Source organism: Passer domesticus, chromosome 22 (genome assembly GCF_036417665.1).
Source record: "Passer domesticus isolate bPasDom1 chromosome 22, bPasDom1.hap1, whole genome shotgun sequence".
NCBI classification, from domain to species: domain Eukaryota; kingdom Metazoa; phylum Chordata; class Aves; order Passeriformes; family Passeridae; genus Passer; species Passer domesticus.
In genome coordinates this window covers 4,058,302-4,084,622 of record NC_087495.1, presented here as the reverse complement: position 1 = coordinate 4,084,622, position 26,321 = coordinate 4,058,302, and the positions used below count along the sequence as shown (strand labels likewise).

Sequence of the window (26,321 nt, the reverse complement as noted above, 5' to 3'; positions counted from 1 at the left end):
ATATATTATATATAATAATATATTATATATAACTATTTATAATATAGTTATTGTATATATAAAATAGTATATAGTATACATAAAACTATATATAATAGCATATACATATATTACATATATATAGTTACAATATAGTATATAACTATAGTTATACAATATTATAAATATATTATACTAAGGAGATGCTAAAGAAAAACTCGTGACCCTTTCCAACAGTCACGACACAGCTTTTACCCAACTGGTCAATCAGTCCAAATAACCATCAGCAGAGTCCAATTAACAAATCCCTTTTGGTAAACAGTCTCCATAACACATTCCACATGTGCCAAACAACAGGTGCAGCAAGTAGAGATAAGAGTTGTTTTCCTTCTTTCTCTGAGCTTTCTCACTGCCTTCCCCAGGAAAAATCCTGGGAGAGGGAATTATGTCTGTCTGTGTTCAGAGAATGTGAATACCACAGTTGCATCCCTCCATCCCAGTGGCACATCACCCTGCTGTCTCCTTCCTGGGCCTGGCAGCTTTCTGTGAATGCCCCAGAGTGTCCTTGCAGAGTCCTTCATCCACCAGTGTTCTTCTGGTGCTGCTCTGGTGAAATAATGAGCTTTTGTCAAAGAGTAAATCAGCTCAGAGGAGGAATGGCTGGACCCAGGGGAACAGCAGCGAGTGATGCTGCCTGGGGCAGAGCAGGGGGTGCCCACAGGTGCCAAACAGGGCTGGCATTTCCAGAATCCCAACACCCTGGCCAGGCTGGCACTGCCATGGCTGGGAAGGAAGCAGTCAGTGCAGGAAGAGGATGGGAGTTAGGGAATTGCTGCAGCCTTTTCCTGCTAAATACAGGTTGAAGTGATTAAGAGGGAGAAGCATCTTCAGTTCCCTGGGATAAAGCTAGGCTTCTCTGTTTCCCAGCTGTTGACATCTGGTTTCCCTCTGGTGTCCTTGCAACCACTGTGATCTCAGGAGAGGCTGCAGAGATGATGTTGAAAGAGGGACCAGGTCTGCCACAGCTACAGAGGACATAAACTCTTGGTGCTTGCCTTCCTAGTTTAGTTTCTGCTGCCTTAGCCATTTTTAAGAAAGAAATCTACATTAGATGGCCATTGCTCAGTATGTTTTATGGTATTTTGCCCTGGTTTGAGGGTGTAAAGTTACTAAGCTGTTTAATTCAGCACTTTTCCTGTGTAGCTGCATGACATAACTCAATCTGAGTTCATCTTCTGTAACAGCAGAGTGAAAAAGGAGACCCCAGGCTGGGGAAACTGGATCTTTGGTTGCTCCCGTGGAACTCCTGACAGGTTTCCTCAGCTGCTCTGGCATGTTGTGCTGCAGCAAACCTGAGACTTGGCCTTTTCCAGCTCCTTTCTGGTACCCAACCTGTGCTCACCTGAAGAACAGCTTGGGGTGAGCCAGGTGTTTGTTCCTGTGCTCTGTTCTCAGCTTGTTAGTTGTCTCTAATGTCTTTATTTTTTACAATATGAAGCCACCTTCAAGAGGGAGAGTCACTGAGTGTGTTGCATCCACCAGTATGAAATTTAGCAAGGAAAGGATTTTTTACTCGCCCACCTCTGTATTCTCAGGTGTTTCCAGCCCTTGGGCTAAAGGCCCAAATGTGTACAGATGAATGTATGCAGCTTCCCCATGAGTGAATCCCAGTGCCAGTGGCTCCCAGGTGGGAAGACGTTGGTGACAGTGCTGTTCCTGAGTTGTACAGAGGTGACCACGTGTTGAATGTTGACAAAATCTGCCCCAGCTGCAGCTCAGAGCTCAAGTTTGAAGCCAAAGCCCTTTATGGTGTTGCTCAAAGCAGAAACCCAATTCTGGTGGTTCCTGTAGGACAGAGCTGCCTCTCGTGTGGGATCCCCTGAGAGGAAGGACAGTGGTGTGGAGAAGCAGGAGGGTCAGAGTGATGCCAGTGCCACACCTCACAGCAGCAGCCTGTCTCCTCCAGGTCTGGTGGGCACAGTTGCAGTGATGGTGCTTTGGGAAGGCCCTTCCCAAGGTGTTCCCCTGCCCCATGGAGGCTCCTCATCTCATCCCCTCCCTTGCAACGCCTTGGTGTTTAAAGAGGGCGTGCGAGGCTGCCCTGATTAAAATTTAATGAGGCTTGGTATTATTGAGGGCCCTTTAGTGTCATTTCTGCACTCATTGGCAAATAAATACATCAGCTGGCAGTATGGGGGCGAGCCCTGTCCCTGCCAGCTGCCTGTGTGACCGCAGGGCTGCTTCTGCTGGAGATGCTGGGCTGAGGAGAGAGCAGCTCGGGGCAAGGTGGGCAGCTGCGCGCCCGCTCATTTTCTCTCCAGCAGCTGCTGGAGCAGTGGTTCCCTTTTATTTGTTATTTGCATACTTTAGCCATTGGAATTGAATTTGCGCCCATTAAAACTAAATTGGTGCTGCCTGGAATTCTAAATAGACTCTAGCAGAGCAGCCCATTAACTCTATTGGAGCAGGTTCTGCAGATGCCTCCTCCACAGGCGCACAATGTGACTGGGAACCACTGCAAAATGTGGATTTTTTTTGCATGTTCCCAGGGATAATTGGAGTGATGATATTAGAGTCAGTGTATTAAAATTTTGAAAGTCATCTGCGTGGCTCAGAGCTGGGCTTAACTTGCTCTGCTTCAACAAAAGGTGTGGTGCAAGTGTCTCACTAAATCATTTTGCAATTCCTTGGGCTTAATACTGTCTTAGTGCCATGACCTCAGGGCCCTGTGCCCCTGGTTCCTTGTGAGAGCCTCTGGCTCTGCTCTGGCACCTTTCAAGGCTGCTCTGCTCCATCCCTGGCAGATCGACTGGCACCTCTGATCCCAGCCATTTCTTCCTCATCCTCCTGACAGCCCTTCTGCTCTTCGGGGTTCCTGCTGGTGTGCCCAAGACTTTGACTTTGGGTGTGGAGCCTTCCAGGCAGGGACTCCAGGAGCAGCCCTGGAGCCTTGCCTCCTCAAGGATTGCTTTGTGCTTTCTTCCAGCCCTCATCCCCATCCCACGAGGTCAGTCTCAGCCCTTTCCTGGAAGAAGTTCACGACCCAGGTAGCCCTGCCAGGGCTGGCAGCACGGCTTGCCCAGCAGGTCTGGGAGTAAATGGACTTTATGTTGGACTTGCTATTAAAATAATCTCTGTTGTTTGGTACTCTCTAATGAGGAAAGAGAAAATACTCCTGAGCAAAATGGTGCATCTTGTTTACACACAGGGGAATTCAATTTAAAGCTTATATTTTACTGGGAAAAAAAAAAAAAACAAAACAATATGTTCAACCAGCCAGAGATTCTACAGCAGAGTTTATGAGACCAAGCTTGGCTGCTTGGTCCTGGTTCCAGCCAGCATCCTCAAATTCTGCTGAATTATGTATTGGCTATCTTAAATGATTATGAAATAAGTGAATCACACTGGTGTTTTTCCAGTGTTAGGCCCTTCTCAGCAGTTTTTGCTCGAGACACTTCCTCGGCATGACTCCATCAGGCCCTTGGGTTCAGTTTATTTTGCTTGCCTGCATGCGTGGGTCTGTGCAGGATGAAACAGCCAAGAAACTTCCTCTTCTGAGCCCAGGGAGATGGGTCAGCACTGCACAGACACAGTGCAGTGTGAAAAAACCCTTTTAGGTTTTTTCTTTCTGGAGCCACATCTGTTCCTGGGGTGTCCATGGAGACTTTGGGGCCTTCCAGGCCAAGGGATTTCTCTCGAATGTGACACAGTGCCCCAGCAAGGTGGGGTGACCCACCATGGCCTCAGGTGACCAGTCTGCATCTCGAGGTCCTTCCTCATGTCATAATAAACCCCACACCACAGGACTGCTCTGCAGTCAGTAAATTCAGCTGCCCTGCTCTGCTGAGCCCTGGCACGACCTGCCCGGTGCCCTGGAGGGGGAGAGGCTGAGAAACAGCACAGCAGCTCACAGCAAAGCAAAATTTCTTCAGGAATTTGATATAAAGTGGCCAACCCCACTCCTTTGTAATTGCTTTGAATCCAATTAATGCTGCCTGAGTAGATGTTAGGAATTATAAAGAGGAATCCAAGTCTGAGCTTGTCACCTAAACTACGATAATATTCCTTCAAAGGAGGCACATTTGCAAACATTATTAATTACCTGGGGAACAGCTCAGGGTTTCAACTGAATTAAGGGGGGAATGTATTTTTGTGATTTTGTGTTTGATTGAGAGCAAGAGATTACCTTACTCTGGAACAATGGAGCAGTTCTTTGTCACAGACCTGGCAGCGAAACACAGGGAATTAGTCTGCACCAAGTCCCCCGCCCCCAAAACCAATTTACTGGGAAGGACATTATGCCAGGAATTACCTGGGGCCAGAAGAGCTTTTAAAAGTGTTTAGCATGGGCTTCTCTAATCAGAGAAATCCAGGAGCACAGAGCTAAAATTCGGCTTTTTTTGTTTTCCATGAAGTGCTGCTTGGCTTTGAGGTGTGCTGGATTTGTTTGGTTGTGTTGTTCTCGGGGTGGGCTGTGGGTGCCATACTGGGATCCTCCAAAAAAACCCCAAAAAACAAACAAACAAAAAAATTCAGGTGCTGACACAGGGCAGGAACCTGTTCTGAAGCGCCAGACTTTGTGCATGATCACTGTAAATCTTTTATGGAAATTATCTACCCACACAGAAGTGTGAATTTGCATGTCATGTAGGCAAAACACAGCAGGCTTGCTCGTGCAGAAGTGCATGAGAGCTCGGTGGCAGCAGCGTGTGCCTTCCCAGGGCACTGCTTGCCAGGTGCCCCAGCCTTGCCTTGCAGGGTAGCTTTGAGCGTTAGGGACAGGAGGGCTGCTGTGGGGCAGAGCAGCTCCTGGCCCTTTGCCTGCTGGCTGTCTCTTGGCTGGTTGGAGCAGTGGAAGTCCCAGAGTTGGTTTGCTGCACTGGGAACCACCGAAGGTTCTGAGAGGAGCTGGGTGTCACCCCTCATGGGCCAGCAGGCAGTGGCACTGTGAGAGCTGCTCTGGTGGCACTGACAGGCACCCCCACCCAAACATGGGGTCTGCTTCCACTCTGTCAGGAGTGGTGTGGCCAGCAGGAGCAGGGAGGTCGTTCTTTCCCTGTGCTCACACTGCCAAGGGCACACCTTGAGAGCTGTGCCCAGTCCTGGCCCCTCAGTTTGGGAAGGACATGGAGACCTGGAACGTGTCCAGAGGGAGCAACGAGGCTGGAGAGGAGCTGGGAACACAAACCCTATGAGGAATGACTGAGGGAGCTGGGGGTGCTCAGCCTGGAGAAAAGGAGATTCAGGGGTGCCCTCATCACTCTGCACAGCTCCTGAAAGGTGCCTGTGCTCAGCTGGGGCTGGGCTCTGTCTCCGGGAACTGACAGACCCAGAAGACACAGCCTTAAGTTCCACCAAGGGAAATACAGGTTGGATATTAGGGAAAAGTTTTTCACAGAAAGAGTGATAAAGTTCTGGAATGGCTGCCCAGGGAGGTGGTGGAGTCACCATCCCTGGGTGTGTTTAGCAAAGCCTGGATGTGGCACTGGGTGCCAGGGTTTAGCTGAGGTGTTGGGGCATGGGTTTGATGATCTTGAAGGTTTCTTCTAACCTGGTCATTCTATGAATTCTGTAAAAGACTGGCAAAATGGGAACATACACTTGCAAAATAGGATGATCTCCTTCAGGTCAAAAGGAAATGGAAATAGATGGGAAATAGGAAGAGTAGGATGCTAAGAACATCAGTAGAGTCTGCAATAATAAATTAGCAGATTACAGGCTATCAATCCACCTGTCTAAGCTGTGCCTATGTCGAAAGCACAAACACATTTGCTCATTAAGCCCAAATCATGTTCACAATTATTTTTCAAAGCATTTTCATGAAAGTAACAGTAATTAATACTCATTAAATTTTGTGCAAGTGCCAGTCATGCTGAGGTTTCCTGGTGGGGTAGGTGTGCATGCAGGCTCCAGCCCTGCTCTGGGTGGATGTTCCTCACACGTGGGAGGCACTGCTGAAACCCACCTGGGCAAAGCACAGCACACACACCCATCAGAGCAGCAGGGCTGCCTGCCCTGCCTGTGCCAGTGTGCTCCCAGAGGGCAGAGACCATGAGGCAGGAGGTTTTTTATGGCTCTGTCTGTCTTGGGAGTGTGCTTGAAATTAAGATGGTGCTGATGAATGGAAAAAGGAGACAGAGAGGCTCAGCAGGGCCTGGGCCAGGAGGTGTTTGAAGAACACCAGTGATGAAATGGCATCCAGCACCTCATTGAGGTGCTCAGGGCAGGGGAAGGCAGGAGTTTGTAACACAAGACTGAGGGGTCCCATGCCATGAATTTCTTGGCTGAGGCATCCAGCCGTACCTGTGAAGTTACATGTCACCATTTCGCTGTATTCAATCTAGACATAAAGGACTCACATTACTACTTACCATTATTTAAGTAAAGTTAAGACTGTTCCCTGGATTTGCTGACAGTCTTGCCATGCACCCTGTAGGAAAGCTGGGCTCACTTTCAGTGCCTCCATTCACCCACCATCAACAAACATTCCACAGTGGCAATGAGCCACCCTGTTCTGTGATGTTGTGCCTGTCAGTACACAAGTATTGCACATGCTGCATGTCCCAGGACAGCTCTGATAAACGGTGACATCCATGTGTTTGCTTTCCTTTCCCAGGAGGGTGCTCTAATCCTGCTGTGTTTTTGTCACAGCATCTCTTGCCTGCCCCAAGGGCACAGCTCCAGGCCACCAGCAGAGCTCAGCAGCAGCCACACAGCACACTGAGCTGGAGTGCAAGGCACTCCCTCCCCTCTCCTCTCCAAAAACAGAGCCAGAGAACACAGACTGCTTTCCCTGTGCATGGAGTTAGTGATCTGGTTTAATTCCAGCTGAGAAACCAGGGCAAGGAATATACATCAACACTGTACATGTTCTAAATCGCCACAATCAAGCTTAAATTCTTTTTATTCTTCACTGTAAACCTGTCCTGAAGTAGGTTAGTGGATCAGAGCAGATCTGCTCTATATTATTTATAGGTTTCCTTTTGGTTCTTGCTGCTTGGCTGGATGCTGCTAGAGGACTCCATGTTCCAGCAGTCTTTCTCTTTGCTGCAGCTTTAAAACTTTCTATTTTTGTCTGTAGGAATCCCATCTCCCCAGCTCCCTTCTCTGCTAAATTCAGCACACTGGCAATGCTGAAAGTCTTTCATGGTGTGCTGTGCCAAGATCTGACTATGGTGAAAAGTGCTGCACTGCTCTGCTTGTGTGTGAGCACAGGTAGCACAGGCAGTGCCCAGCACTGGCACAGCTGTTCCCTGCTGTGCTTCTGGGGCCAGTGTCCTCCGGGGAGAGCTGCTGTCCAGTGTGAGGAGGATGCTTTGGCTGGGATATTCCTCCCCAAGTGTGGTTGCCCCCTCTGAGCCAGATAACCTTCTGTTCAGGAGCCTTTGCAGCAAAAGCAATCGTTGTCTTTGGCTGGGAGATTATTCAGCAGCTCAGGCAGCAGCCCAGCACAGGGCTGCCCTCCCACAGCCTGAGGCAGGAGACCTCAGCACTTTTACCAACTCTTGTAATTCAAACCCACTGAGAAAGTGAGGAGACTCTACACATCAGCTGAATGTGATAGGCAGGGTAGGGCTGCATAATTTATAGACCTGCATTTCTTTTTGATGAGATTTTTGAGTCTAAAAGCTCTGGGAAGGGAGTGCTATTTTTTATTGCATCTCTGAACTCAAATTATGTCAGATTTTGTGGGCACAGTCTGTGCTTGTTAAAAAAAAAACCCACCAAAGTGCAGCCTCAGACTGCTCTGGCTCTGAGCACTGCTGGTCCTGCTCCATGCAGAGCAAACCAGCTCCTTGCAGAGCTGCACCAAGCCCTCCCAAGGATTAGTTCCTCCATATCCAGAGGGAGCACAGGCATTCACAGCATGCCAGGGATTATACACATCACCAGGTGCTGGTCCTGCTCAGCTGCAGGATGTCTGGGTGGCCAGGGGCCAGTTGCTCCCTGCTGTGTACAGAATCACAGGATCCAACTGTGTGCTTTTAAATGATTTGGCTGGGATTGCCCATGTGCTTGGTATCTCTCTGTCCCAGGCCCCTTTTTCATGTGTTGCATGGTCTGCCTTGACTTTGATCTGTGACAGCTTCTTGGAGCAGCCACCAGCACCTTCCTTCCAGGTGCTTGGTGGCCCGTGGCTGGTGCAGTGGTGTGACACCCATCACACCTTCATCCCCCCACACTGTGACCTCTGAAAGGAAGGAAATCCAGGATCCCACTCTGCTGTTCTGCACGTCAAAGGTCGTTGTGTGGCAGGTGCAGGTACACTTGTTGCTTTGAGTAAACAGCAGCTCATCATCCCAAGGAATTCTGGTCTCACTGCAGAGCTGGGTGCCTGGTGGTTGGAGTGCTTGAGGCAGAGGCTTTTGAAACAAGGGCTCCCTTTCTGAGCTGATTATTCTGAGTGAATCATTGCAGGCAGTACTGACTGAGGTCGGAGAGGCTGATATTGCCAGCTGCACTGATTTGTAAGGATTTGGGAGACACACTGATATTTTCTGGAGATAAACCACTAGAAATAGGGAAAATGTTATAAAATTGTGGCCCAAGTTCCTTTTCCCTTATCTCTGTGTGAGCGTTGTCAAGAGTTTAAAATATATGTGTGATAAAGCAATTCCTGGAGCAGCTGCAGTGACGATGTGTCCTGAAAGCATCTCCCCTTTTGTTGGGAGTGGGAAGCCAGAAAAGCCATGCCACTGGGATGGGAATGTCACTGGGATTGGTCAGACAGCTGTTGGAGCACAGGGTGCTCTGGATAATGAGCCAGCAAGAATCAAACCCTTTTATAATGTATATTTTTAATGGAGCTGGGAAACAGGGACAAAATAGGAAAGCTGTTTCTGAGTCCTGCAGGCACTTGGGGGGTGGTAGGATGTCATTAGAGGGAGTCATGGCTTGTCAGTGTTTCTCTTAATATGGAATTGAAGCCAAGAGCAAAAAGTTGATATAAAAATAAAGAACAGAGGGATTGGATAAAACCAAGTGCAACCTAATCCTGTGTCACAGCCCTGTGCAAGACACTGCAGGTGGTGCTGGATGGTCCTGGTCAACAGGGGCTGGATGGGGAGAGATCACTTCTGGAAAGATCCTGTTTAAAGGAAACAGAAAAGGTCAACATTAACAGACTAGGAAAGACAAATGGCAGTGTTGTACAAATACCGTGTCAGATGAGGAATTGTTCCCAAAATTGTAGATAAGACAGTTCTGTCCTTTTTATCTGCTAGTACTGAATAAGAGGACAATGAATTTTGCTAAAGAGCAGCACAAGTTAAATCTGATTTAAGGAAAGGAAATACAGTGGCACTGCTGCAAGATGTCATTCCCTTCTCGAGTGTGGTAAACTCAAAAATGGAATGCAAATGTGTGGATGGTGAGAGAATCCAGGGAAATAACAAGCAGCCTTGTTAGGGGGACTGCCAGAAGGGACATCAAATCTCGGACCTTTCAGGGACTGCCTGCACTTCTGGGGCCCTTCACAGCTTTTTGTCAGTGTCCTGCTGTGTGACCTTCTTCCCTCCTGTGCCACAGTGCTGCTTGGGCTCTGTAGATGAATTTCCTTCCTGTCTCAGGTCTAACCTGCTGCCACCCATCCTTTCTGCCTTGCTTGAGCTTCACCTGTCAGGGATCGTGGCAGCCTTGACGTGGATGTGTGGAGGAGCATCCTGGTGGGGCAGTGTGGGTTTGCACTGAAGGGCAGGCACTGTGCTCCCAGCACAGCCTGCCAGTCCTCCCCAGTTAGGGTGATGGGTTTCTGTGAGGCTGGGACATCCATGGAGAGCTGACTGAGCTCCCTGCAGTGAGCTGTGCAGGGATAATTCAAGTCAGCAGCTGAAGATTCATCAGCAGTGCTGGAATGCTGCCAGTGGTGCTGAGCAGACAGAGGTGCTGGGCTGGAGCAGGTGCTGCTGTGGGCCTGTGGGGTGGGACCCCTGCCCTGTCCCACCCTTGGTGTCACAGTGGCAGGGTCTGCTCTGTGCTGGGCTGTCCTCCCTCTGCTCTTCAGATTCATCCTGTTAACAAATGGCATCCCTCATCATCAAAATATTTTCATAGGCCCTCTGGTGATCACATGAGCAGTATCAGAAGTCATTAATTCTGAAATGTGGGCTCCAGGGGACACTTAGGGCAAATAAATCCTTAAACCTTTCCTTGTCAATGCCTCCCCTGTCAGGCAGGTGCTGAGCTGTCATTCACCAGCCCACAGCCTTCTCAACAAGCAGCTGCAGCATTCCTCCTCTGCATGTCCTGGTGAACCAAAAGGGCACAAGAGTCCCTAAGACCCCCAGCAAAACTCTTTTTCCCCCCAGATAAGTATTTCTTCAAAGGACTGTTACAAGGTGGCTGTCATTTATACTCTTAAACAACAATCATAACCAATGTGTTATGTGAGCAGTGGTTTTTGGTTTTTTGGTTTTTTTTTTTTAATTTATTTCTGCTGATGCATTCTCTAAGGTATTTTTAATGTAATTTGGGATTATTAGTGACTTCCAAGGTGTCAAAGGGTTTAAATTACCTGGTTGAGCCTATTACTCTGAGCAGCAGTTGGAGAAGGGCTTTCCCATCTGATGACTTTTGCTTATCCAGCAGGGAGGCAATACCTAATACTCAGTGAAAAGCCTAAATCAGGCCTATGGAAAGGAACGAGTTCTTTCTGAAGTGCTTCAGTGCTGAGACACATCTAAATCAAGTTATTGGGCAAGGGGTTGTTCTGTGCCATGGGGCAGGCAGCTTCCTGTGAACACTAACTGCGTGTGATGCCTGAGCCCAATACCCTTCAGAGCTGCTTAACAGCTTCTCTTTTCCATTTTGGTGATATCTTTCTAAATTATACATTAAACTTATCAGGCTGAGTAATGCATCACAGCTTCCCCGTGTCAGACTTAATGTTCCTTACTCAGCTGCAGCTTTGTGTTTGCCTTTCCCTTCCGTTTATCATCAGGCAGAGCCTCTGTGCCCCTCTCCAGGAGCTGCTGCTGCTCTGCAGGAGCCAGGCACTGGGGGCTGCCCCATCCCAGGGCAAGGCTGGCTCATGGAATCATGATCTTCCATGCTGCAAAAGGGTCCTGGAAATGCTGAGTCCATGCAACTCATGCTGCTGTGCTGTGGGATGTGGGTGCTTTGCTGTAGGTGAGGGTTTATAAATAAATGAAATTAAAATATGGTGAATAAAGTAACACCAACAATCTGAGCAAGCAGCACACAGGGAGAGGGGTCACAGCAGTGTGGTGGCACTGGAGGTGGTGGGTGACAAGGGACTGACACTGTGGCTGGTGGGATTGTAGGTGCTACAGGAAAAACAAGTAATTTGCTACTTTTCCTTGCCAATATGTCTGAAGACAGATAGTATTTGGTTAAGTGCAGCTCTGAAATGGAAATTCAAGCAATTTTCTTTCAGTGGCTTCTCAGATCATTGCACAGCAAGATGCAGCTAAGGAGGAAAGCATGTCTCTTGCTTTTAAGTGCTCTGTCTTAATGCTGGTGTTTTCTGCAAAATTACCAGGCTTTGTTGCTGTAATTCTGTACAAGGAGGAATTCCTAATTTTAGGGGTTTTTTTCCTCGTTTTGTGGGCCATTTTATATTTCTTCTATTGGCTGTTAGTGCCTCAGTCCCAGGGGATGGACTGAGTTCCTTCTGTTTCCTTCCTTGAGCTCCCTCTGTGCCAGCCCCTGTTTGAACCCAGGGTCCTTTGGCCACATCAGGCCCTTCAGTGTGCAGGACTGCTGCTGTTAGAAACAGCCCTTCTTTATTGTTCCATTTAATTTTATTCCGATGTATATATAAATAATTGGATGCCTTTAGTAGGCTGCAGCTATACTCCTGGGTCATATATCCACCAGGTTTCTCCTGCTTTTTTTTTCTTTTTTTTTTTTTTCCCCTCAGAAGTCAGGAGGCAGCTGTGGGAATCGGTGCTGCTCTTTTGATAAATGAAGTCACTCCAATGCCTGTAGCACCTGAGCAGGTTTTTCTGAACAGTGCAGCTTTTTCTATTTGTAACACACTTTCACCTTATTATGTTTACATTCTATAGCAAAACAATGTATGTTTTCAGCAGAATTAATCAGTATAATTATATGTTATTTCCAGTGTCAGGTTCAGCTGAAGAACTGATTCAGGCTGGTGATTAGCCCTCTCAACAGCAATGGGGATGGAGAGCTAATCTGTGCTGAAAACTCGGATTTTGAAAGATGTCGCTTATATTCTACTTATAAATGAATATTTCCTCTGAACGCCCCCAACCAATTTGAATAGAAATGTATTTATACCTGATGGCAGTGCACCGTGTTTGTTTTGGATTGCAGCTTTGCTTCTGTTTGCAGAGGCTGCCATTACTCAGGGCCTGAGTCTTTTTTAACAGGACCTCTGCCCCTTTGCATTTGCCTGAAGTTACATCAAATGAGCTGCAGTTCTTTAACTCTGCATATCTTCATCTTCTCTGATCCCTAAAAAAAAAAAAAAAAAAAAAAATGTCCTTGAATATTCTGTGTTTCTGTAACACTGATTTTGGACAGTGCAGCAAGAGCTGTCTGTGTGTGGCCTGTGGTGTGTCCCTCCACATAAAAAAATCCTTGATCCCTTATCAAGTTCATGAGGCAGGTTCAAGGTTCCAAAAATGGAAGAGTTGTTGATTTCTTATTTTCTATAATTTCAGCCTTTCAGAATAGGGAGCACTTTACAGACACAAAGCTCCAAGAGAGCTTTCATTCGCTGTTTCAGTCTTTTAGAAAGTACAATTATACAGGAAGGAAGTTCCCACATTGCAAAAAAAGTTCAGATCAATTAAAACAATTTACTTTGTTGCTAATGATTTCAGACCACTGTAATTTATTGGTAAATAAGTGGCTTCAAAAGCATCTTCATTCAGTGAGTACACAAGGAAATGTTAATGGGTTCTTGGGTAAATTAGGTCTTGGTTTGGTCACAGACTCTCCCTGCAAACCTTTCTGTGCAGGCTTGCCACACAGCCTGAGGAATTCCAGCTTTTAGAGGAAATGAGAGTTTCTGATGGGTTTTCAGCATTCAGAGAAGCACAGGTAAGGGGGTGGCTGGGCTGGCACAGCCAGAGAGGACAAGCAGTGTTATCAGGGTGAGGTGTGTCCCTTCATGTGTGTAACAGACACTGGCTCTGTGCTGATGCTCAGCAGAGGTGAGATGATAAACAGCAATTACTGGCCAGTTTTTATATTGGCCACAAATGTATTTTGCAGAACCTTTTGAATGTTCTTTCAAAATGGACCTTTTTTTAGCAGAACTTAACAGTGTTAAAAAACAGGACTCAGTGCTGTTTTTGTCAGGGTCTCACTTATCCTGTGGACAAGTTTGCTGCAACTTCAATTTGCCTGCTTGGAAAATTGGCTGTCACATGCCAGGGACAGCCAGATCTGTCAAGCTCCACACAGTTTTCCTTTATTAGCTCTATTGGGTTTATTGCTTTTCGTATGCTCTGAGGGATGATGGTTGTTTAGTGACAAGAACCTGAAAAATCATTCAAGTTGACAATGCTTTTTAGATTTCATTTTTTCCTTGTGTCTCTATCTATAAAACAGAATGACTTGAGGACACGGTGAACATTGTGGGGAGTTTGCTCTGTTGCTGGGAACATGCCTTAAAGCTCTGGGCTCTGCTGTTGTTACCATCCCCACATCAACCAAGCTGCAGTTTGGGCATTTCACCTGTGCTGCTGCAGCTTCTGGTGTGGCAGGGATGGGCTTTGGTTTTCAGCAAACAGGCATGATGGTTGCTCCAGTCATTTCCAAATGATGTGTGCAAGTTGGGATGAAAGATTTTTGTGATGTTTTCCAGGTTCTTGAAGTACTGAGCCAGCTGAAACATTTCTGACATAACACCAAAACATCAGGAAACCTGGAGAAGAGAGCATTCCAAATAGTGGTGATGGAGGATCTCCTCTGGCAGGGTGTTTCTGCCTAAAGAGGGGGATGCTGCATTCCTCAGAGAGTGTTTTCCCAGCACAGAGTTAAAAGGAGGCTCTGCAGGGAATCCCTGTGTTCACCCACGCTGGTTTTGCTGCCTGTCATCTCATTACACATTCCTTTACAGGTTCCTCAGTGCTCCCTGGTGTGGCAGGCAGGCAGCACAGAGCATGTGAGGTACCTGTTCCTCAGGGGGCCCAGCAGGACGTGCTCTCCCTTGTGCTTTCACAGCATCTCAGCGCCCTGGGATGGGCAGTGCTGTTCAGTGCCAGGGTTTGGGAACAGCATCATCAGCTGTTGCCTGTGTGATGAGAACAGAATCCCCCTGGCTGCTCCCTGCTCCATCTCTGGCTCTGAGCAGTGCTGGAGGAAGGATGGCAGTGCTTCACAGGGGCAGTGGGCACTGCTGCTCCTGGCACACACAGTGAGAGTGTCCAGCCCTGCACAGAGCACCTGCACTTCTGTGTCCTTGTGAGAGTGAGGAGGAATAACATGGGGAATCCTGGTGCTTGGATTCCTGCTGTAGCTGACGTTTCCTCTGCAGCTGTGGCAGGTGACGGAAATGCCTCTGATGGCAATAGAAATGTTCCTGATGAAGGGGAGAAGGCAGCTGCAGCTCCTGTGTCTGTGCCAAGATGAAAATCTTCATCGTTGAGTGGTTTGCAAAGGCACAACTGCAGTCACCTCAAATCATGCTGTTGCTGAGTGAGCACCAGCTCTCCATTCCAGCAGTATCAGAGAGAAGCAATCTGGCTGCATGAGTGAACTCACTCATCCCCAGCAACAAACAGGAGGCACCTGGGCAGGGTCTCTGACTCCAACAGTCTTTGCTGGGGGAATAAAAGGCAGAAAACTTGTGTGAGATATATACAAAGGCCAAAATGTGGGTGGGCATGTAAGACTCTCAATATTCTGCTCAAAACCAGCCCTACCAGCAGTCATGTGTGGCACATTTAATAACAGACCCTCAGATCAATTCTCATGCTGTCTGATGAAGGTCCAAGCTGAAGAACAAAACCTGGTCTGTCCTTTGTTTGAAGGACAGCAAAAAAGGGTCTCCTCCATTCCTCTTCCATGTTCTGTGCAGACAGAAAAAAAAGGAAAAAGCAGTAAATTAGAAAATGCACAGAGCACTCTTGAGTCTGGATAGTGCAGAGTATTGCTGTTTCTGGGGTTTCAAGGACTCTTGTCATAAGCTGTTCGTTCCTCAGTGTTACCTCTCTCTTAGATGCTTCTTGAGATGCATTGATGCCTAAGCTCAGAAACCCCTTTGATCTGTGCTTACTTTGCTGAGCATTTACCAACTTAAAAGTGCCCATGTTAAACTTTAATATTCCCATGTCTGGCACTGGATGTTCCAACTACTGCTGCTTTTTTGGGATGTCTCAGAAGATACCAGTGTGTGTAGCTGGGTCAAGTAGCTGATGGGTGAAATGAGCAATGACTGGCTGTGTGTAATAGTCTGCATCTGTTACTGAAATTCAGAAGCTTTCCTGCCTTTTTGTATTTTGTAAGGCATGCAGTGTCATAGGCGTTGTGTGTTCTTTTCTCTTGCTGATGTGAATGTGCACCACAGGCAGCAGCACTTAGTGTATAAAATATCTCAGCTTCATAGTCACATTTGGCAAGTAGATTTAAAAAATAAAAAGGGGAAGGGAATTTCTGCATTTAACAACAACTCCATTGCTATTTGTTGTATTCTTCAGAAGGCATTGCCAGAATTTCACTCTTTTTCTTGGGGCATACTGTGAAATAAAAAGATGAGGGAGACTCTACAGGAGAGACGCAGCCATGGAGTTACCAAAGAAATTGATAACTCTCATGTGCCACATCTCCAAATGCTCTCCTGATAAATTTGTGCTCACTACTTAAAATCTAATTGGATGAAGTGTTGGCATCTGTCATCAGCTCAGCCTGAGCCCAAGGGCTAAACAAAGCTCACCTTTCTCTGCTTAAATGACACAGCTTTGGAGGTTATCAGGGCACTGTTCTGTGCTGGGAGGTCGCCAGGCTGCTCCTGTGCAGCGTCTGAGGCTGATGGATGGGGCTGAAGGGGAGCTTGCTTTGCTGTAGCTGGGCTGTAGCAACTTCTGCTCACCCCTGATAACATCTCCCTTAGCAGGCAGGTCGCTTGCTCTGACTTGGCAGTTTGAGGCAGGATGGGCTCACTGGCCAATTTACCATTCTTTGCTTTTAGCTTGTGAAAGAAAAACCTGGTTTGGGGCAGAAAGGAGCCAGGAAAGAGTGAGTGCCCCTCCCCTGAGTTCACAATTGTGCTGGCACTGACCAGAGCTGTTTGTGCACCCTGGGAGTGCTCCTGTGCTTGCTCTGGCATAGTGAAACAGAGAAACAAAACCCATTTGTCAGATCTCCCCAAGAGAAACCTGAATGCCTGCACGGCCAGACAGGAGTCAGAGTCCTTGGAAAGGTCTGATAAGGAGATAATTCCACTCTTATCAGCAGGTATGGGAAGCCCCTCTGAGCCACACAGCAGCACTGTTGGGGGTCACATTTCCTTTTAAAATTCCAAGGCATCCACATGGGAGTCTCCACATGTATGTGAAGGATGCCCAGAGAGCTGGGCTGTCTGCAGCAGGAGTGCTGAGATGCTAATCCCTGTTTGTTAATCCCACTGGATGCTGAGTGGGAGTGAAGAAGAAAGAAGGTTGTCTAGTAATCTTCTTGCAGTTCAGAAGAAATTCAAGTCTGGTACTCCCTTTTTGCTTTAGGATTTGATGTTTAAAGTGCTGCCTCAGTTCCCAGCTGGTGCTGTGGATCCCTTTCAGGACACCATGGCTAGTGAGTCACAGCCAGCAGCTGTGGGGAGAAGGGAGGGAGGCATGTCCTTGATGTGGCACTTTGGGGTGTCCCTGGTCTTCCTTTGGGCACAGCCCTATGTTGCTTAGCTTTTATGCATCTTTTTTTTGGATGTTCCACTTGTGAGCTGTCATATGCAATGCAAAAGAAAAGTTGGACTCCAGAAGGAGGAGAGCTTTGGATTCCCTGGCACTGGGGTTACTCATGTCTGGAAGGGTTATCCAGGCACGACAAAACCTTCAGTGAATAACCTGTGTGCTGTATAGCAGTGTCATGAGGGTTTTGCCATAGGAACAAACGTGTTGCAAGACTATCAAAGGCAACATTATGAAAGTGTTTTGAAGGTTATTGATGTTATTCCTCTGGGAATTGTATTACCAGTCACTGATATCAAAAGTAACAAATTTATAGAAGCTATGAATGGTAGAGGCCTCAGAGCAAGAGCAAATAATAAAAATAAAAAGGACTTGTTGGCTTACCATGTACTGTATAGGCTGCATGGAACATTAAATAGCATTTATCTGCTGTTCCTTCAGGCAGGCATCAGGCTCACACGTGTCTCCTTTCCAGCACCTGCAGCCCCATGGCCCTCACTGTGTCTGTGCAGGGAGAGGGCTGGGGCTGGAGAGCACAGCTCAGCCCCTGGGGTGCTGCTGGAGCTGCCATCACCTTCCAGCACTGCCCAGAGCTCCTCTCCTGGTGGGATGAGTGGGGCTGGGGGTGCTGCTCTGCTCCTTGTGCAGTTGGGCCAGCTCTTGGGCACATCCTTAGTCCATGGTGCTGCTGCTGTGTGAGGGGAAATCCTCTTCCAAACGATTTTAAAATCATTTTTATATGTACAAAAGCAGCTTGGAGCTTGGTGAAGCTTTAGGAGCAGTGCTGAAGGACAGCATGTCTCTGCAGGGAAAGCTTATCACGAGCTCTCAGTACATTCCTCTGGGCTTTTCTTGTTTGGTATTTGGAAATGTCAGCTTTCTATTACTTGGTCCACCTACAACAATACCAATTAAAAAAGTAAGAAGTGGTGCATCTGCAGGTGCCCGTAGAACTGCTCTTAATTCACAGAAATGCATTAATATTTAACAGATAATAGTGTTATTGAGGTAAACTAGGCCATCAGCTTGAGAGAAAAACTTTCACCAGTCTTCATTCCAACTGGAATTGGAAGCATTCTGTTGATAGAAACTTTGAAAGCACTTGGTGAATGTCAGTGGAGCTTTGAAATTAAAATTTCTTCTTATTTCAGATCAACTATTATTGTATCTCTGGCTTGGGTGAGCTGGGAAAGGGCAGAAGCCACTTGGGGCATGATTTATAATGCTGGCATTTCTGGCCGGTGATGGGGATGGAAGTGTTCTGAGCTGAGCTCTGCCTGAGCTCGTTTGAAATGCAATGACAGAATTCCCATGTAAAGGTTGCAATAAAAACAGAAAGAAGGAGAAGAGATTCTGTACTTCAGAATGAAAAAAAAAAATAAAGAGTCCTCACAAATGTCAGCTGAGGGATCTTTGGCTCACACTTCTGGGGAAAAACAGTCCAAATGCAGTAGCAAATCTTTTCCAGAGCAGCAGCCTGCAAAGAGAGCAGCACTGTTACAGCATTTGCAGTACCTCAATATTTACATTTGTGTCTGTGATTTGTTGGGACTTTGCCCGTGTGTGCATGGGCAGCATGATTCCAAACATTATTTCAAAGTATTCCTGCAGCTGCAGGGCAGAGCTCTGCTCCACATCTGCAGTTTTGGTGGCTGGGAGGTTCCTCACTGGTGCTTTATTGGCAATCAAGCCTTTTCTTTGTGTTACTCTATAAATAGCCATGTTTTGCTGTTAAATCCAGTAATCCTGATGTATAAATTGGGCTGTATCAGTTGGGAAATTTTTTGAGATGTTTTGAAAACGAAAAGCACAATTCAGTTATAGGACACTGAAATATCTTACAGCTTTGATGTTCTTCTCTGCACCGCTTTGCTTGCAGAAGAAATTCCACTATTCTGGAAATGGTTGCAGTATACAGGTTTAACATAGGAAAACACAGAGGCACTGTACAAAGTAAGTCCTCAAAGGTGGAGAACTGGAGTAGCAGAATATATTCAGTATGGCAAGAGATGTGTGTGCTATAATAAGCCTCATTTGTCAGGAAGAGTATCTCAGAGGAGTTCAAACCCAAAGAAACCTTTGCTTTGCCCTCAGCGCTATTGTTTGAAAATCCTCAAGGCTTTTGCAGAATGAATTGTAAAACTGCAGAGAGCAAGTGACAGGGAGGAGGAGGAGATGCCTTGGTGATTTCCACAGCAAATCTGTCTCCCTGTAGAGGCAGTCGGTGCTGCATGCAGCAGCTGGGTTAAAGGCAGCTGCTGCTGCTGTTCCACACTTTTCCTGAGCAGGGGTGTGAAGAAGGAGTATCTCTGAGTAAGCTGAAGTAGGGCAGGTTGCTTTCTCTAAGTTTTCTCTACATGCTTTAATGATGGTTGTGTTTTATACACAAGCACTGGCATAGCTGTAGAAGGCTATTAACTGAATCAGCTGCCTCTGACCGACAGCTCAAAGCTATGAAAGTCTCAGGCTGGTCTTTCCAGAATCCAGACAGACAGTAAAAACCATGGGTTTGAAAAAGAGCCTTGAAGAAGAGCCTTGCTCTGTGGGTGGCAGCCTGGAGCCCACCGTGGTTCTCAGAGATGGGTGGGAGCCAGGCTGTGCTGAGGGATGCTCTGCCATTGATGCCCTGCAGTACCTGCACAGGTGCTCCAGTGGCCTCAGACCTTCCCCTGAATCCACTTCCATGGTCTCTGGGACAGCAGGACAGGAGACTTCCCTGCTGCATCTCCATCCCTGGCACCTCTGTGTCCGCAGCAAAGCTCCCTGCATGTTCCCAGATAAAGAAATGCAGGCCCAGCTCATGGCAGAATTATCTTGTCCCTGTCAGCTGCCTGTGTAAGTTAAAGCTTCCAGCTGGGAGAGGTGACACAGATGAAAAGAGATTTCCATTGTCCAGAAGAATAATACCTGTGTGAGAAAGAGAAGTGCCTTTTGTTTTATTTTGCTGCATGTTTCTGGTTGTGTAGCATCATCTTCCTGTTGCACCTTTTACTAGCACTGGAGGTATTGCTATGATAGATAAAAAACATCTCAGAAATCAATTTCTTTTGGAACTTCGGAGGCCAGGAATTACTGCATGTTATTTCTCTGTGTCTTTCAAAGTGTACATTAAGTAAACATGATCCTCAGGAGTATTTAGAGGCAGCTCTTTCTATATAAAACACCTTCAAATGTATCACATTTGACGATGTATTAGTGAGTGTTTGGTATTTGTTCTATATTAAGACTCTCTTTCTTTTCTGCTCACACTGTTTAAATGCTGCCTGCTCTGTGTGCTGTGCCCTTACCAAGGTGTTGAAGAGGAACTGGGGAACACATTATAAAGTATACAGCCAGATGAAATCTTGATTCTCTTTAAAACAATTGCAGGAAATCTCATAATCTCCAAACAATTTTTTGCTTTCCAAGCCTTTCAATACTGCAGTACGTGGAGCTGTATTGTCCTGTAGCCAGTCTCTTGTCTCAGAAATTCTTGAACTTAAACAAAGAAAAAAAACCTCAAAAGAATTTGTGCTGAAAAACTGAGAAAATGACTGTGTCAGGGTTGTGGGCTGGCTGACCTTTTAGACCAGCATTGTATCCATAGAGTATGAATCTTGAGACCCCAGCCATGGCTGGGATGTGGGGATGGTGGGGATGGTGGGGATGGCCACCACCCCAGAGGGGACCCAGAGCTCCTGAACCCAGGCAGGACAGTGACAAGTGGCACAAGATCCTGAGTGAGTGTGTGTCAGGATGCTGATTTAACTGCAGTTAAAACCACACGTGCACCAACGTCTCCCTGCCTGGCTGACTCCAAGCTTCTTCTCTTCCTATTGAAGGGCCAGAAGTTCCAGCAGCTCTTTTGTCACCTGGAGCCACGGGGGACAAGGTTAATTCGAGGTGCTGTGCTGGCTAGAAGGGATTTTCCAGCAGGAGGAATCCTGCTCTGCAGCACAACAACTGCTGCTGTGTCTGGCTCTGGGGTCCCCCTCTCCTCCCTGTGCTCCAGTGCCTCAGCTCAGGTGCCAGGGCTGTGCTGTGTCTCTGGTAATTGTCTCGTTCTCCCTAATTAAACATGCCCAGCTCTGGATAAATTAAGGCAGTCGGTTGTGCGCTCAAAGGCAGTGAATTTTTATTTTTTTTTGTTTTCACAGTTAGTGTGGAAGCTTAATATATTCTAAGGCATCAGCCACCAGGTTGCCTTCCATAGCATGACCTCAATTAGAAATTAGTTCAAGGATAAAGAAAGTGCTGGGATTCAAACCAATAATCTGCCTAAAGCTAGCATTTGGTCTCTGAAAAAAATTCCATTACCTCAGTGTCCATGTTATGTATTTCTGCCTTTTTCTTCAGGTATCTCAGATTCTGCTCTCAAACCTTTGAAAATCCAGGAAAAAAAAAACATTGAGAAAGACACTGCTATAAATAGTAGAAGATTCTGTCATCCATGTGTCTGGGAATAGTTTCATTCACTGGTTTGATTTTTAGACAACATACAGATGATACACAGGCACTCCCAGTACCTGTCCCTGAGTCACCTGTGGGTGCTAAAGCACCATGTAATGGTAGCTCCTCAAACCCACAGAAAACTCTTTATATTAGCTTTTATGGGACCTCTTTATATTAGCTTTTTTTGTGGTGATAATCTGTCAAATATTAATCCTGTCACCCCACAGCAATGGATGTGAATTATCTTCCCAGAAAGCTGAGATTTCCTTTTCAGCCTTTCAGATTGTTCGAGAAATACAAAGTAAACCTCATGAATGAATAGCTGCCAAAAAAGAATAAAAACTGTTCTAATTTTGGGGGTGAACAGGGAGGGAGTGGGGCACAGGAGCTGCCTGTGCATCCCACTGCCATGCTCCCCTCCTCCCACCCTTCTGCTTTGTGGTGGAGAGCTGGAACTGGCTGGTTTCACCATGTGTGGGGCTTCACAGGTTTGACACAAATGTCCAGTGCCATCCAGGGCAGGTGGCTGCATTTGGGGGTAATTCCTTGGCTGAGATTAAATTCACTGATCTCTTCACACCTGGGGATGATTTACTTCCTTTCATCCTTCCAGCAGGGAGTACAAATGCAAAACTTTCAGCTCAGAGGTATTTTTTTCCAAAGAAAATTATCTTCAGCTGTGGTCATCGGTGATTTGGGAGCCCCTGCCAGTGAGATTTTGCCTTGAGCTGATTGCCTTGGCTGAGTAACTGAAGAGCAGCTGGAAGGTGGCCAAAAATGGCTTTTGATTTTTGCTTTTAAAAGAAAAAGAAATAGGAGAAAAGAACTGAACCAGCATGCTTTGGTAAGGCAGAAGGTTTTTGTGATTATTCTCCCTGAGAAGGGAGACTTCCCCTTGGAGGGGACTGACTCTGGGAAGTGAAGAAGGAGAAGGAGAAGCAAAAGGTGGTTGCTGAAATGAGAGTTTCCCCTGTGCTGAGCCAGCGTGGAGCTCTGGAGGAGCTGACCATTCCTTCAGCCCAGCACTGGTCAGCCCTGTGCTGGCTGCTCACAGCCCTGACCTGCTGGAACTGTTCCAGTTTGGTGTTTCTGTGAAAAATCCCCACGTGGAGCAGGCTGGTGGAACAAACAATCCCTGTTTTAGTCAGATAATTTCCATGGTGTGTGGTGGCAGCAGAGGAGGCTGCCAGGCCACTGCAGCCACTGGGATGGAGGGCTGCAAGCACCATTGTGTGCCATTATCACTTTCTGAATAATGTGTACACTTTCACCATCACAAAGTTTTTCTCCTTCATTTTTTCATGAGAACTGGCACTAGATTAATGGCTAAGCCATGGAAGAAATGTAACGCCATGCCAGTCTGATTTATTGACCACTTAGTGCTGATGAAGCTTCAAACAAGAGTCAGACAGATGTTGCAGTTGCATTTTTCTTCATCAAAACCAACGCCTTGTTGTGTTTAACCACTTGTTGCACCATCTCCTGCTTTCCCCAGCAGCAGTGGAGGCAGTTCCTCTGCCACACCGAGGAGGCAGGAGAAGCCCAGGAGCCTTGTCCAGGTCAGGGACAGATGGCAGCACCTTCCACTCGGGTTTGGGGAAGCATAACAACTCTGCTGAGGCTGCATGTGCTGGGATAATGGGCAGATTTCTAGCAGGAATGTTTCCAGAGCCATCTGCAGCCCAGTGCAGGCTCCCCTCACTCCCCCTGCCACCCTGGGGAAGGGCTTCTGCCCTGCTGTGTCACTGTCCTGATGCCTTTCCTGTGTGGAAGTTACATTTGTAGGTTTTCTTTCAGTCTTTCACATCTCTCTTGCTCTCCTGGTAGGTCACCACAAATAGTGATTTGCTGCTAATTATGAGTTTTCCAAAACATATGTATGCTGTTCATTCATGTCAAAACATTTCAGTTCACCAAATAGATTGGCATCATGAGTTTGTCATTCTGAGGTCAGCTTTTAGATGTAGGCATAAGGAACAAACCTGCTTGGTTTGTGCTTGTTTTATGTACAAAAAGTATAAATTCCAGTGCCAGTCCACTGCTGAGGGCCACTTGCTTGTGCTGCACTGAGGCCAGGAGGCCCCAAAATCCTGACCTGCTTGGTGACAAACCAGCACTGCCTCTTTCCTGTGCAGTACAACTCTTTTAGCACTGGCTGCAAGAATTTGATACTGCTTTCTCACAGAATCTTCACTGAGAATCCCCTGCTTGCAGTTCTGTCCATCGAGGGGGAAAATGCAAGTTCCTGCTTGCATATTTTCCCAACCTAAGGAATTCTTTCCTAAGCTCTTTTGAGCTTGTCCTCCAGACAGAGGGATGTATCTGGTCACCAAGGGGATGCTCTGTGGGGCTGCTCTGCTTTTCATCTTGCTGTGCACAGGCACCAGTGGCCTCCCCACTGCCAGCCTGGAGGAGCTGGGAGCTGTGGCCAGCCCCCCTGGTCCTGGGGTGTGCAGGATGCTCCCTGAGTGCAGGGAGAGAATCATGGCCACCCCACACACAGCAGTGCTGGTGCCACCCTGCCCCTGCCCTGGGCTGCTCTGGGGGCAGCTCCAGCATGCTGGGCTTCAGTGCCTACCAGAATGTCCCTCCTCAGGTCTCCTTGGTGAAGGTGTCCCTGTCCTGCTCCAGCTCTCCCCTGGTTTCATGAGCAAGTGCTCCCATCAGCACAACCTGTGCAATGGATGATGGGTTGTGTTCCCACTCCCCCTTGGAACAGGGCTCTAACAGCATTAACGAAACATTAGAGTTTTAATTACACCATTATCCTATTTATTTTTATAAATAATTCCAAAGCAGTCATTAAAGTTTGCGAACTTAGGAGTAAATGACTTAAGGGAAAGAAATCATCTCCTCAATCTTGTTATTATCTATTGAACAATCTCCCTGGGATGCTGTTGGGGAACTGGTGGAGTTGTTGCTGCTGCTGTTAGGATGATTCATTTACTCACAGGGTGGTAACAGAGCTCAGCTCCTGCTCCACGTGTGGGGCAGCACCGCAGGCACCAGAGCAGGGTCTGTCCCTGCAGCCCCGGGAAGGGAGAGGGGAGCGGGGTCAGCTGTGGGGTCAGCTGTGGGGTCAGATATGGGATCAGCTGTGGGATCAGATATGGGATCAGCTGTGGGATCAGCCTGCAGGAGCAGGCACCTCTGTCCTCCTGCAGCTGTCCTGCAAGGGGCTTTTCTTGTCCCAACCCTCTGCAGTTTGCAAACATCTTCAAAAGAGAAGGAATTACGGGCTTGTCTGTAAAGAGCCCGTGTTTGGGGTGCTCTGTAACACTTTGTGAGCCTCTTTGGCTCTTCCCTCCTGCTTTCTGTCGCTGTATGGAGAGTGTGGCTGTTCCTTATGTTCTCAGGTGACTTTCTGTATATTCAAAAAAAGACTGATGTGGACCAGAACTGAGGGAAGCATTGTCTCAAACTAACAAAAGGTCCTTTAAACCAAAGCATATTACCTGGTGTTCATTGTCAGTGATGTTCATAGGAATATTCCAGGTATTTGTTGTTGCAAGGGTTGGAAAGGAGATTCATGCTGAACATACCAGTGGAGCAGGAGAGTTGCAAGCAGAGAGCCCTTAGGATGGGGGAAGCCATGTGCAAACTTGTGCAAACATGTGTCAGCCACTCCTCTTTTAAAGGATTCAAGGAAATCCCATACAATCTGGGGTCTGCTCATGATGCTTGCTGTCCCAGTTTTAATTAGGAAGTAGCTGCAGAGTGTGCTGGCCCCAGCAACATAACTCTTGCTCTGGTGTCCCTTCAGAACCCAGACATTGTGTTGGTGCACTACCTGAACGTGCCGGCCATCGAGGACTGCGGGAAACCGTGCGGCCCCATCCTGTGCTCCATCAACACCGACAAGAAGGAATGGGCAAAGTGGACAAAAGAGGAGCTCATCGGGCAGCTCAAACCAATGTGTGAGTATCTGCAGCTGGTTTGGCTTCTTTGCTGTGTATTTAGAGTCCTGTGTGTCTCACAGCCAGCAACCATCCTGTGAAGGAGTCATTTGTCCATCCAACTCAGCTTGCATCTGCACACACTTTCTTCCCAATATTAAACACTTCTGGGATGCATGGCGTGAGAGCTGCCCTGACTGTCCCCAAAGAGGTCTCTTCTGCACACTGGGGGAAAATTGTACCTATGTTTTTGCATGTTTTAGGGCTGTTTGTAGGCTCCTGCTCACTTGCAAAGAGCCTGTGTGGTACTGGCAGGTGGATTCCCCCAAGGGATTCCATTCCCTCTTTGGGTGGTCATTGTCAGGTCACAGTGGGGTGCTGTAGCTTACAGTGGAACTGAGTGTGTTGAACTGAGCATCATTTCCTACAGTTTTGAACTTTGCAGCCTAAAGAGAAGGCTGCTTAGAGAAGGTGTGCAGAGTGATGGGGAAGTTTGCCCTCAGACAGGCAGTTCTTTGAACCCCTCTGCATCTGCCTTGGTGTATAATATTTTCCTTTGCATCACAGTTACATTGTGTGTCTTCCCCTGGAGAGCACATTCCAATGTGCACACGAACATCTTTTTGCAATGAAAGAAAAATTAAACATAAAGTGGGCCCATAACCAAGAGAAAATCAACTGCAAAAGCCACAATACCAAATGTGAGTCAACAAATACCAGGTCTGCTTCTGTTCCTGCCCCCTGCCCCTGCCTGGATGCTGGTGTCATGCCCAGCCTCCTGTAATTAGAGGTCACAGCCACGGAGTGAATCCTGATGTGTCTCTGCCATCCGTGAAAGATCAGCCTTGTGCTGACCACAGTGTTGGTAATCTGAGTTGCAATCCTTTGTTGTATCCTGAACTCTGCAAGCCCCTGCATTCCTTTTCCACACAAAGCTGAAGGGCAGAGGAGGAGAGAAAATTTGCCTCTGGGGCTGATAAACTTAGACAGAAATCCAGGATGTTGGTATAGCTGAAACTGGACAAGTACCTTAGCATTAAACAGGAAAGGAAGCAGCAGCATGTTAAAAAATCTGCAGTGCATCAAGAAAATTATGTGAAAACTACAACGAACTCGCCGTAAATTTAATAACACTTGGCTCTTTTATGTCTCAGGAGGGAAGAGTGAAATTCTG

The 26,321-nt window shown here is 47.2% G+C and overlaps 1 protein-coding gene and 1 long non-coding RNA gene across 8 annotated transcripts in view; both read left to right on the top strand.

Moving 5' to 3' along the window:
• Positions 1–26,321, top strand: part of CAMTA1 (calmodulin binding transcription activator 1) — a 237,669-nt gene that overhangs the window by 157,285 nt on the left and 54,063 nt on the right. For all 7 annotated transcript variants that reach the window (XM_064397114.1, XM_064397110.1, XM_064397109.1 and 4 more), the window contains one exon: positions 25,015–25,168. In XM_064397114.1, the coding sequence (XP_064253184.1) occupies positions 25,015–25,168 (154 nt within the window). The remainder of the gene's footprint in view (positions 1–25,014; positions 25,169–26,321) is intronic.
• Positions 10,946–15,762, top strand: LOC135285205 (uncharacterized). Its single transcript, XR_010350182.1, has 2 exons — positions 10,946–11,106; positions 13,781–15,762. It is a non-coding gene; the product is annotated as an uncharacterized LOC135285205 (long non-coding RNA).